A 13,352-nucleotide genomic window follows, 5' to 3' on the forward strand; every position below is an offset into this window, starting at 1 on the left:
ACCGTTTGTGTTCAGTGGAGAAGAGGGGATAGGGAAAGAGGAAACAAGACCTGGGTGGTGTTTAATAGCATCCCCAGGCTTCACGGCTGGCTCCTTCATGCTGGCAACCCCAACAACACTGCAGTAGACTCCTTCAGTAAGTGCCCAAATATTAATGTGCCAGCACTGGGTTCAGGCTTGTTTATGCTTCCGGTCTGTACTGTAAAAGTGAATTGCCATTGATGCAGCTGCCACTTGTGGAAACAATCCTGCATGCCAGATGTTGACTTTTGGGAGGAGAATGGGTGGAAATTGCCACCAAGTGTAAGTGATTTTTCTGCAGATGGACCTGCAGCAGCACTTTCCCACCTTTCAAAGTGTCCCCCAAGCACATTTGTTTCTTTTCCAGCTTCTGCCTCGCCAATTTTTCAAGCTCAGATTCTGTGTACTGGACAGAGTTGGGGAGCTGGTGCTGCAGTTGCCAGAAGATTTTTGTTGCGTCATAAGCGTGTCAATTCTTGTAATGCCCAAAGGAAGGTTTCCACAGACAGGGGAAGGAAAAGGCTGCAACTGCTTCAATATTACTACACTGGCTTCAGATCCAGGTGTCTGAACTCACCCATCTCGAGGAGCCTCACGGTAGAAAGAAAAATGCTATGTACTGAATATGGTCTTTCTCTCCCTTCTGTTTCTTATGGTGCTGCGCTGTGATTTTTATAATTTTTTTTTTTCAAAATGGAGAAAAAGGACAGAAGTGGAACTTCTAAAAAAGGGTTCTTCTAAAAGCACTTGGTAAAAAAAAGTTGTGGTCTGTGGCTTCAATTCCTCTCCTCTCCTTTCCCTTCCTAGCTCTTTCAATTGCTTAGCAAGGAAGTCCTTAAGTGTCACTTGGAAAATCGTTCCTCGAAACTCAATCCAGACTCCCTCTCTCTCTCTCACACACACACACTTTGATGAGCTCGACGGTCCAGCCTTCCGCTTGCAAAGCTTCCAGCTGGCTCCAGGCAAGAGTGTGACCCCATTCTGAACACAGACTTTACATTCTGCAACCTTTGTGGCTCCCATTATGCACATGCTACAGCAGTCATAAATATTCCCTTGGCTCATCTTTCATCACAATCCCTTATGGGCAGACTCATTGGCAATGATGAGCAAACCTACTATGCAAAGGCAGCTAGTACATGATCTTTCAATATGCAAGGTGTCTGCTTGGGCTGCAAAGCTCTCCGCAGCTTCTAACACAAACCGATAATATAAATCATAATGTGGATTGAAACGGTTATATTACAGTAGCATCCAGAGGCTCATTGGTCTTTGCACTGCACAAACACACAGGAAGGCACAGTCCTTGCCTTAAAGAGCTTAATACTGCAGATGGTTAAATTTTGTTCCTGGACAAAGTGGCTGAATTTCATGACAACTTCTAAATAAATTACTTTCCCTTTATTTGCAAATACAGGCGAATTCATGATTTTTCCCCTAATACAATTATCACAGTAGCACACCTATCCCACCACTGCCGCTACTTGTTCATCTCTAATTAATACCAAAAGCAAAACAGAAGACGCCCAATAAATGCAGTGAGGAAGTCTTCTAGCTCTGCAGCAAATGGTCTGCATTTCTTTGCAATGTTTTTGGGACACATAACAGTAGAACTTCCCAATGGCCACTATTACAGGCATCACATTGCACTAATCAAAGGCTACTGAAACAATAGTGTTAATCTTAACTGAGGGGTTCAGCCACATCTCTGTGGAAGAGGAGTTAGGCACGTGCATAGAGAAGAGTTAGCAAGAGATGAATAAGCTCCCAACCACAGTTGAAGGTATCTTAACCCTTGGGTACAGTTAAGAAAACATTTGCTCTGCTTCTGTGTTTTACACATTGGCCATTGTCAAAACAAAAGCCTTAAAGTAAACACTTCACTTCTCAGTGGGCTGATAATAGTAATAACCTAATAATATTTTCCTTACGGACAAAGTACCTCCAAATATTTATGAAGAATCATCACAGAATGCAACGCAGCATTACAAGCTTTCATCTAATTACTTCCACTAAGACAAACACACGAATCCCGCGCTTCTCCCTCTTCCAAAGCACTCAGAATCTCAGAGCTCCAAACCTTCAGAAACCCTCCTCTGATGGACACTTTTACTTCAGGAAATGACATGGTGACATAGGTAAAAGGTGATTTAGATAGACCGCTGTGTCACAAATTGTCAGGATCTGATTTAGAGACCTTGCCTTTGTCAAGAAAGACAGTTGGGTGTCTGCTTTAAAGAAGTACTGGGAATATTTTCATCAAAGGTCTGAATTGAAAAACAGTGGGAGGTAAATATCTGAGATGTTGCCAAGGAAGACCGCTATATCCGTGCAATTACCATTAACAGGGGACAGCAGTGGTTCAATGAAGTAATTCAATCTGGTGTCCTACATTTTATCGGGCAGCAATTTTGCGCTCTGACATAAAAGGCTGAAAAAGAGGATTGAACTCTCTTCTATGCAATTTGGGCTTAATTCTTGCAATCAGGAGATGCTTTTTCCTCTTAAGGTCCAATCCTACCATCCTTCAGCGTGAAACAAAGGAGGAATGTTTGCTCCAGCACTAATTTTTGAGAAAAATAAATTAAACAAATTGTGCCTATTTTCAAGGTTCTTTAATTCTATTTTCTTCCAATCGGGCAAAGGTGTGTTTTAAATCAAGGCAGACAGAAAGATCTCAACGAAGACTCTTCCATACTCTTCCACACTCTTGCATGGAGATCAGGCAAGCTGCTCACGCAGGTAGTAACAGGAGTTGTGTGCCTAATTTCCACCAAACCAAATTACTCCTAACGTAACCCTGGCACAGGCTAGTAAGAACAGGGCTTTGTTCACTAAGTCACACCAGCAACATGTCTGTATTTGCAGGTTTGGCAGGAAAGTGAGTGTTCTGACTGATGTGGCCTAAATAAATATACTCAACCAAAATATGAGAGCAAGAGAAACAAAATATATTTATCTAGAAAAAGGCAAAACCAAACCACCAGTTTTGTTCATGTCCCAAACATTTGTCATACTGCATCTCATGGCTTTGGTTTTGTTCATATAAATACAGATCAGGTACAAACTCTGCAGCACCACATTCCTCATTAAAGGCTTTTCTGCTGTTTTTTCTCCTGGTAGTCCCTACCTAGGGCTGAATTGTTGGTAATATTGACTCTTGGAGTCACCAGATTTGTTCTGTGGGTGTCAAATTCATCCCTATACAGAAGGCTAGTATAATACCATGTACCATTTAAGTGGTGCAAAGGCCTAGTTCTTGTGGCTCTCTTGATAGGGATGAATTTTCTATTCATTCTATTGTATATTAGTTCTAATGTCTGAACCTCAGCAGTGCAGATGCAAGGAACCACTCTCACAAACCTGTCTCAGGGAAATTATTTGCCTTTGTCTTTCTAAGACATTTTTTATTGATGCACTCTTTGGAATAATACCAAACTTTTGCACAGAATAGTGTGCCACCCAACTATTCTCAAAAATACAGTCCATGTATAAGCTACAGCAAAAAGGACACAGAAGCCTGAAAGATCTCTATGGTTGTTCGTTTAGGGAAAAATATGAAACGTTTGTTTTGATGCCCCCCCCTTCCATCACCACAGCAGAGAATCTCCCCTAATTAATATAGGATTGAGAAGAATAAAGTGATCTAACGCTGCTCTACTCACTTGGGTAGCTAAAAAATCCTCATAGATCTTACATCCCGAGTATGAAGAGCAGGACATCACCCCTGGTTTGTGTGTGGTGCAGTTGACAACCTTTTAAAGATGATGTTAAAGAGCCATTAAAACCATGCCTATCATTGAAGTGGTCTCTTCTTGGGGATTGCAGTCCTTTCCTACCCCTGAAATAGTAGTGAGTTGTCCCAAGAGACCCAATACTGCTTTCCACCAAAACATTAAATGCACAATACATACACAGAGCGCTTCTGAGCATTCAGTTTTAATGATTTGAAACTGAGACCCTAGGAGGAAGAAAGCTTTGTATATGACAGCTTAACTGCTTGCAATCAAACTAATTTGCAGCACGATGACCTGAAATGAGTTTAAAAGCACCATAATGTATGTTTAGCAATCAGTGAAGCAATTCTTTATTATTCAGCTTCACATTTGCAATTTGTGTCACATGTTATAAAAAGGAGGGAGGGGAGAGAAAAAGAAAGAAAACACAAAATAGTAATTCTTTTTGCTTCACAGGAGCTGATGAGCCAAGAATATACTTATTCCAGGCTGATGCAAAATAATAATAAAAAATAAGCTACATTGTAACACAGTGAGTTTGACAGACTCCTTCTAGAAGGACAGCAAATCTTACCCCTGTCTGCTCTTGAATAAACCTTGTCATCTTTAGAAGTGGAAAGTGACAAAAATCATGTTTAATTATTTAACAAAATGAATTTTGATTTCTTTTTAAAAAACAGGTTTGGATAAAGATTGATTAAGAGGCTGTGCAATTCAGGGAAGTTTACTCAGAAGCTCATAGAAAAGGTGAACGAATTATGAGAACAGGAAAGCAATTATGCCCTGCTAAGGTTTTGACAATTGCTAGTGCAGCCCTCTACTCATCACTGGCAACAAACGGAGGAATGCTTTGTTCTCAGGAAGGCCATGTAGTCTAGTTCATCATTTCCCAATCAGTGAGCTATGACCCATTTTTGGGCCACCCTTTAAGTGACTCAAATGAACACTCCGGGGGGTGTGGGCAGGGGGAGTTCCAGTGTAGTTGATCATATCAGTGGGATATGTGTTGGTTACATTTGTGAGAAGCAGGGGTCCGCCAGTGGAAAACCACTGATTCAACAGGCTGAAGGTTGATCTGGGAGTCAGGAATGTCTATTTTCTGACCTCCGTTCTGCTTATGTGGGTACGTCACTTGAATTCTGTCTCAGTTTCCTTTTAGTTAAGATGTGGACAATATTTGCTTATCTATTTCATAGAGAGGTTTGTGAGGATAGATATTCGTAGAGTGGCTCTTTGAATACAATGTAATATTTTCACAACAGTAATTCATGGCATGGCGGGTTCTGTGAAGCTTGAGGTAGCATCTTTGAGAAGGATTGCAACATCATTTCTGTTCCTAATAGATCTGAGGGAAGGAGGTTAGCCCCTGTGAAATGGTCAAATTTCAACTGAATAATTCCATTCTGCCTACCTAAATATTCCACTCATTTCAACTAGATACTTTATACTTCACTTTACACCCCAAAAGAACCGTGGAGTTTTGCTCATGAAAAGTAACAGTTTGTGTTCCACTTACAATCATCGTCATTATTAATCGGATTTGCTTGCCTTTGGTGTCCTATTTGCTTTGATGGTCATATTATCTCTAATATGACCCCTCCCTCTAATTCTTTGAATGAAGCTATGCTGGGGACAACACCGAAGTTTACAAGAATTAAAATTAAGTGACCCGGGGTAGATGTTATTGCATGTCATGTATCCATTTGGTAATGGTGCTGTATCACTTACACCACCCGTTTCAAATGCACTGCATTTTCAGTGGCTTCTGGAAAATAAAAGGCAACATCTAAAAGATTTCAAATAAATAAAAACCATCACAACTATCTGGTTTCAGAGCTCAATTCTAAATTTGCTGTATTACTATTTACAAACCCTAACAGAAAACCATCACCCTCAGAGAGATTTCTATTGGGAATTTTGTTCATTATTCTTGCACCTGAAAATATAACTAGAAGATTTACAATGTAGGTTGTTAGCTTTTTCTTCTGTAAAGAACAGTGTACTAGGTCCCAGAACAGGCGGGTGGGGAAGGACCCAAAACAAATTAACAAAAGATTATGTCATCTGAAGAAGGCCTTAGGGAAGAAGTCTCTGCAAAGTTCATAAGGCCCCTACCTTAGAGCCATGCTTCTAAACTCTCAAATTGAGTCAGCAAAACAAAGTCTCTGGACCCTGGTCCAGCTAGTCACCTGAGAGAGAAAGAAACTGCAACACGTGGCTGCCCACCTGTAATGAAATCTGTTCATTCCCCTATTCAATTTCCTCCTCCCGTTTATTCAGGCCAGCCCAGGGCAGAGTAGGGAGCCTCCTGGATTACCGCCAGGAGATTTTGGTTGTGAGCTCTCATATGTCTCTTAAAGGAATAGTCTATTCCTTCCCAAATGGGCACACGGAGATTTAAAATAGGGCCAAAATGCAGTACAGTACATATCCTTTGAAATTATACCAAGCTGATTATTGTGAGAAAGTTGGAGATCATTCATTAGCCTGCTAAGTATTAGAATTTGTTAAGACTGATTTATATTGCCGAACACAGGGTAACAGGAGTTGTCTTTTCAAATGTGTTTGTAGAGGACGTGACAGTTTATTGAGTGTGGTGCATCAAAACAGCCAGTCACTTCGCTGCTTTTGTAAAAATCCATTGTATTTTCAAATGGACAAACCTTTTTACACGAGCAAAACACATCTAAACATTTGGCTTCTCAAGTCAAGCACTGCAGATAACAGTTAAAGTGTCTCGAACTAGCTGCAACACCAATAACTTCTGTTTACTGCCATCACTGACTACAGGGAAAATGTGACACTCGGCATGAAAAGAGTACATTCCTTCCATAACAAGCACTGGTTGCTTCAAATGATGCTTTGGGTATCCACGCCACACATTTCCTACCCTATTGAAATGAAGTGCCTTATTTACACTCCTAGAGACGTGTTCTTAACACTCTCTGGTTAGTTGATGAAACCTGACCACCACAAGGAACGAAATAGAAGAAAAGCTCTACTTCAGAGGCTCTCAACCTTTCCAGATTACTGCACCAGGAGTCTGATTTGTCTTGCATACCCCCAAGTTTCACCTCACTTAAATATTTGCTTACAAAATCAGACAAAAATACAGAAGTGTCACAGCACACTATTACTGAAAAATAGCCTACGTCCTTATTTCTACCATATAATTATAAAATAAATCAATTGGAATATAAATATTATACTTACATTTCAGTATATAGTATACAAGGCAATATAAACAAGACATTGTCTGTATGAAATTTTAGTTTGTACTGACTTATGTAGCCTGTTGTAGAACTAGGCAAATATCTAGATGAGTTGATGTACCCCCTACAAGACCTCTGCGTACCTCCAGAGGTACACAGACCTCTAGTTGAGGACCACCGCTCTACTTAAGATCGTTCAGATTCAAATACAAATACACAGTAAATGGAGGAAAAAATATTGGTTACACGCTCAGTGTCTAAAATAGGAGTGTACAAACTTGGAGTAGACTTTGGTGTACCCAAGTCCACATTAGGGTTGGAGCCCTTCGGGATTGTCCTGGAGTCTCCAGGAATTAAAGACTGCCATGTGATGAAACCTCCAGGAATATGTCCAACCAAAATTGGCAACCCTAGTCCACATTCTTCCTCTAGCCTATCACTTGGCATGTATTCCTGCAATGCATGGAAAGGTAGATGAGATTCATTCCTTTTAGCGAGTTGCATGGATTCTTTTGTGGTCACTACCCTACATGGTTGGCTGTTCACGTGCTCTTCATGGGATGGATTTCTGGAGCACTGTGCGAGGAAATGAAACATTGTACAACATGGTGTCCCAGTGGCATGTCATAATTATGCAAACATCTGCTGAACCGCGTTACCAGCCTCGGGGCAAATCAGAGATTTTTTTTTCTTTAAATGAGGGGGTGAAACACACATTTTTCTTGAGTAGATAACAAAGGTCAAAGCCAACCAGCCACTTTTTCTTTTATTTTTTCCTTTTTATTTTAAAATGCCCCAGTTGTTTTACATGATAGTTCACTTCGTTTCCATGTCCTGCACCCAAAAATGTTACTTTGGCTACCAGTCAGTATCCAACCTCAAACCCCACCAACCATTGTGTGTATGGAGAAAAACTGAAATCCTAGTAGAAAATAAACCAAAACATACATAAATAAATACAAATAAGACAAACCCTGAGTATGAAATCACAAATATGCTACAAACCACTTCAGTAAGAGAAAGGACTAACTATGCTCATCAGGAATTAACACAAGCTGATGAATCAGGTAATTTCTAACAATCTTGGGATATGTTTTGCTCTTTAGAAAAAAAATATTCAATAATTTAGATTCTGATGTCTGTTTTATTTTCTTACAAACAGCAAAACCTGCTCCAATTCTCTAATGTGGGTTTGGTTTCATGAGATTTATGATGCTAAAATGGAAGAAGTCAACGTGCCAAAATCCTTTCTTGTACTCAAAGGAGAGAAAAAAGCAAAACTGTTATTCAAATCCCAATCATGCACGTCTGAACCTCTGATATAGAAATCAGGGACACTAAAAAAATCTTACATACTCTAACTGGTTTTGAAATCTAAAAAGGTTTTGAGAAGAACTTGCAAATTAGGATGGCCCTGTCTTATTTTATAAAAGCAGCTTTGTTTTGCTGGGGCATGGTATCAGCTTCAGAGTATTACCTTAAACAAGCAGCGCTACCTGCAAGGTTTTATGGATAACAAAGGGACCAAACAGCCATTTTTGCTGCACTGCATGTTGCACACAAGCACGAGAGATATAGGAACCACCAGATCAGAACATATGCCCATATTGGTGCTTTACAAGACATGCTTGATCTTGATGTGTAGACGAACCATGTTAGCATTTTGTACCACGGAAGTGCTAAGAAACACTAGGCCAAATTCATAGTCATAAACACACTATTTATTCAGGCAAAACTCCCAGTGACCTCAGTGAAGAATGGATTTGCCTCATTGCTACCATATTGCATAGGGACTACATAGACAATAATGCAGGTAGAATTTTGGCTGTTCACTAGAGGACACATTCAGCTGAAGACATTCAGAATGGAAAAGAAGATTGCTCTTCTTGCTGGTAATGAAACCGCAGACTAGTCCAATATACATTCAATTTACATGAGACATGAGGTAATACCTTTTACTGGACCAACTTCTGTTGGTGAGAGAGACAAGCTTTCAAGCTACCTGGAGTTCTTCTGATCTGAAGAAGAGCTCTGGGCAGCTCAAAATCTTGTCTCTCTCACCAGCAGAAGTTGGTCCAATAAAAGATATTATCTAACCCACTCTGCCTGTCTAATATCCTGGGACCAACACGGTTACAACTACACAGCATACTTCAATTTACATGTCAACAGTATTAGGATATAGATTCCAGATAGTCTACAACTCTAATTATAGGGAGAATAGTAGCTCCTGTGTGAGTGTGCATGTGATGAATGAGCACATATATTAAGGGTAAGTATTCACCAAAGCTCCCAAAAGGTGAAACTGCTCTGGGGTTTTCCTTTCCTATTTTGTCTAGATTAAGCATCCATTCCAATAGGTTTGATCCAAAAACTATATTTGCATATGTTCTCATCTATGAACTTCCATTTAAACCTGATGCATTTTAATCACTTTAAAAAGCAACAGAAGGAGATGAAAGAGCCTTGCTACTCAAAGCCAAGGAGTGACCAACAAGGAGGTACAAGTTATGGAGCACCCAGGCTTTCAAAAAGGGAACTCAAGGAGGACAGAAAAGATAGCAACATTTCATAAGCGTGGGCATGCCTGTTATGTCATCTGAGTTGCCTGTTGATTTCACAACAGATGCAGCAATCAACACCTCAGCTTGCTTTCCTAAAAAGGGTGTGGATCGAGTGCCTGGTACACTTGGAGGGTGACTTTCCTCAGCAATGAAAACACAAGTGTGGGTTGAAGGGGTACCACAGTCAACTGTTAGCAAAGAGGAAGGGGGAGGCAGAGGCAGCAACAGGGAAGGATGATTAAAATACTGAGCTAGAAAGAAAAAGATTTTGTTACTTCTTAATTTACCAGCAAATCTTTGCTGCTTTATCCCTACCTCAAAGCTCACTCAGTTCTGCAGGAGATCTGCTTCCATCTGGCTTTCCAAGTTAGGTGTCAGAACTGGGTGGATGATGAAGCTAAAACTATCAGCCCATTTTCACTTACCGGATAGATGTTTCTTCTGGTGTGGCATGGGGCTTTCTGTAACACTGTAGTACAATATATACCAAACCACAATGCTTCTGAAGGTAAAGGGCCTTTATTATTGACTGATCTCAAAGCCCATGTTGTTTTAATTGAGACTCTACTCTAAGAGACATGGTTCTCACAGTCTGGATTCAAGCTAAAGCAATAAGACAGCCAGGCTCTTGCTGGTTAAAGGCTTTGTAAAAACATCAATTCAAGTTCATATTCTTTTGCATTTTGATAATACAATCATTGCATTTATCAGAAACACATGCCATGTTGGTCATTTCGGAGCATTTTTCTCATTGTCTGGTACTGCTGAACACATCTGGGTTATATTTGCCACATGTAAGTTAATAATGTTATGGGCTCTTAAAAAAAATTAGCAAGATAATCCTAAAAACAACTCTTTCCAAAATAAAGGGGGGGAGGGGTGAACCTTCAAGTTTCATCCAAAATTGTTTAAGTGTAAAAATTACTTTACCAGGATAGCTACACTACAGCACTAACTATTGGTGGTATAGGAAGAAAAAGCAAAATATCACTGAGACTATACACAGTTAAGCACAACACACTACTGAAACTTAAGCGGTTTTGCCCCCACCCCAAGCCCATCTCAAACAGCAGCATTAAAAATGTGAATGTGTTGGCACTAGAAGAACTCAAAACCTCGTATGTGTGTGTGTGGGTTTTTTTTTTTTTTTTTTTTTGGTCACTCTTAACTTTGGAGAATTGGAAACTTTAAAGCTTTTGGATGAAGCACAGGGGATGCTGACACCCTCCAGATTTTCACTATAGTGGACCAACCCACATACAGTATGGTGTAAAAGGATAGCAGATGGCTTTTCTTCTGTTCGCTCTGCTTCCTAAATATTAAGCTGAACGTGTGCTCTCACATCCATGCATATTCAGCTCCCACAATAAGGAGACAAGGCTTTAAAAATTAACAACCCTCTTGTTCTCAGACTGTATCTAACCCATTCCAGAGCATATCTGTACTGCTCTTCATAACAGGTAAAAAATAAGTGTCCAGTCATAAAGGACGGCATTTACGCTAGACTGTGTAAAGAGACTCAAGTTTTAGCCTTTATACAAGATAATTCTAAAGATGTTACAGAGATTCCTTCCCCACTCCGACCCCCCAAATATGCATGATACATAATGGGGTAGGCTACAGGAATGAAACAGCTTTTGCTGTTTCTTCTCATCTTAAAGTGATTTGGATTTTGCTACAGTAATGGGAACTACCACCAACCTTCTTCAAGATAATGCTCTCTTCATACCTTTCCACTGGCAGAAGTGTTAACATTCACTTTAGGCTGAAGTCCGACTTAAATCCAGCACGACATGGCAAGCCTCCAAATGCTAACAATTTTTGTGCTTGCATTTTACCCGTTACATGTGAGGTCATTTGCTATCCAGTTTAGTCCCGTATCTTTCTATGTAGGATCACAGACCCTACAGAAAGTAACTAATTTCACCATGTACTAATGAAAGAACATTGCTCTCTGGGAATCTGGAGAGAAATACTTTAAAGTTTCTTCATCATGGACTCTGTACAGTTTTCTTTCCCCCTGTGTTTGATGAAAGGATGGGAGCAGTTTCTGATTACACTATTAACTATACACAGCACATGCTGTGGGAAAAGTCTAATTGCATTTCCCCCCACCTGTTTTCAGAAATATGTAATGATCTATTTCCTCTACAGATATTAGAATGGCAGAAACACGCCCTGCTTGGGGAATATATCGTAAATTACACCGAAAAGAGGAGTAACCACGTTCAACATAAAATACTGGAGAAAGATAAACTTTCCACTGGATTCAACGGTGATAGAATAAGTCTTAACAGTAAACAAAATAAAAAAAATCACACTTTGTGATAATAGATTAGATAGATTGATCAATCTTGTGCCTCATTCTCTTCTCACCATGTAAAAGTAGCATAATTCTACTGGAGTCAAAGGAGTGCCACCAGTGCCTTGCTAAAACGGATACCCTAGTTCAACCTTTGGTTATGGGTCTTTGTGCAGAAATCACTGCTTGACATTCAGTTGCTTATATTATGCAGGGAACCAAAGTAGAGATTGATCATCATAATGGGTCCATCTGGGTTTAGAATCTGAGTCTATAAAAGAAATTGGAGTGAGGAAGAATCAAGACCCTTGAATCTCATATCAGAACTATGTAAACTGAGGCATAGGATTGTGTTTCATACTGCTTGTTACGATCAGACATATTAAATATAGTGGTAATTTATATACTAATTAACCTGACAAGGTCAATTCACAAAACTATTGTCCAACAGGTCTGGAATTTTAGCTATAATTGATTACCTACAATAGGAAAAGAAGATGATCAGTAAATCTATCAGGCAGACTAAGGTTGGTTATTTATGCTTGTTTCAACATAATAAAGAGCTCTCTTTTCAGGAGTAATGTTAAGCTGTTCAGAGGCACATGTGTTGAAGTTGAAATACACTTACAAAGTAGCCTGTTCCCAAGCTGGAAGGAGCTGAGCTCTGCAATAAAACACAAAGACAAAATGGAAAGTCAGTGATGGTTTTTAACACGTTCCAATCCACATAGCTCATTACCAGCCCTTTCCAAGCTTTTCATCACTACATCACAGCACCAATGGCTTCCCCTTGTCATCTGCTACTGAAACAAACACAGTGATGCTTAATTTTTCCCTTTACATCTCTCAACGACTCTGAGATGGTAACGTGCTATTTACTGAATTCCAAGCTTCCATGGTGGACATAATTGCCAATTTATTTGACAGGCAGCTGGGTAATGAATTAATGATGGCATTTCGCCCTGCAATGAGACTAAACAGACACTCATCAACCAGCCTCCCTGACATTCAATACCCTGGACTCCAGCTACTCAGCTTTGTGGCCACAAAGGGGCAGATGGGAGGAGGAAAAAAGATACCATAGACTGACTTCAAAATAAAAAGCCCGGTGGATTTGGATGACTTTTTCAGTGTATGCCCTTTTTGCCAATTTATTCACAAAAGGCCCTGGTTAGTGCACACACTGCTTTTTTAAAATGAGACATTTTGTAAACATAATTAGAAGACTGAAACGTAAAGAACACGTGAGCATAGAGAAGCAGCTACAGTCAATGTCCCATTTCCCAGACATATAGTCATGAGAATTGCCAATTTAGACTTCCATATTTTTGATAACCCAAGGATTTTAGAAGAAAAATAAACAAGCCAAAGTATGAAAGAGACTTTAAAACTCAAACCTCTAAAATATCAACAAACAACAAAGGAATCAGGTTTAAAATTTGTATAAAATAGTGTCATAAAATTCCACTTTAAGGTGGGGGCATGACTGTAATCTCTATATTCACAGGAATTAGGG

General features: G+C 39.7%; 1 protein-coding gene across 10 annotated transcripts in view; it reads right to left on the reverse strand.

The window, feature by feature from the left end:
* AUTS2 (activator of transcription and developmental regulator AUTS2) overlaps positions 1-13,352 on the reverse strand; it is a 990,679-nt gene that overhangs the window by 512,075 nt on the left and 465,252 nt on the right. For all 10 annotated transcript variants that reach the window (XM_073315293.1, XM_073315300.1, XM_073315295.1 and 7 more), the window contains one exon: positions 12,465-12,500. In XM_073315293.1, the coding sequence (XP_073171394.1) occupies positions 12,465-12,500 (36 nt within the window). The remainder of the gene's footprint in view (positions 1-12,464; positions 12,501-13,352) is intronic.

The sequence above is a fragment of the Lepidochelys kempii genome, chromosome 17, assembly GCF_965140265.1.
Source record: "Lepidochelys kempii isolate rLepKem1 chromosome 17, rLepKem1.hap2, whole genome shotgun sequence".
Lineage (NCBI taxonomy): Eukaryota > Metazoa > Chordata > Testudines > Cheloniidae > Lepidochelys > Lepidochelys kempii.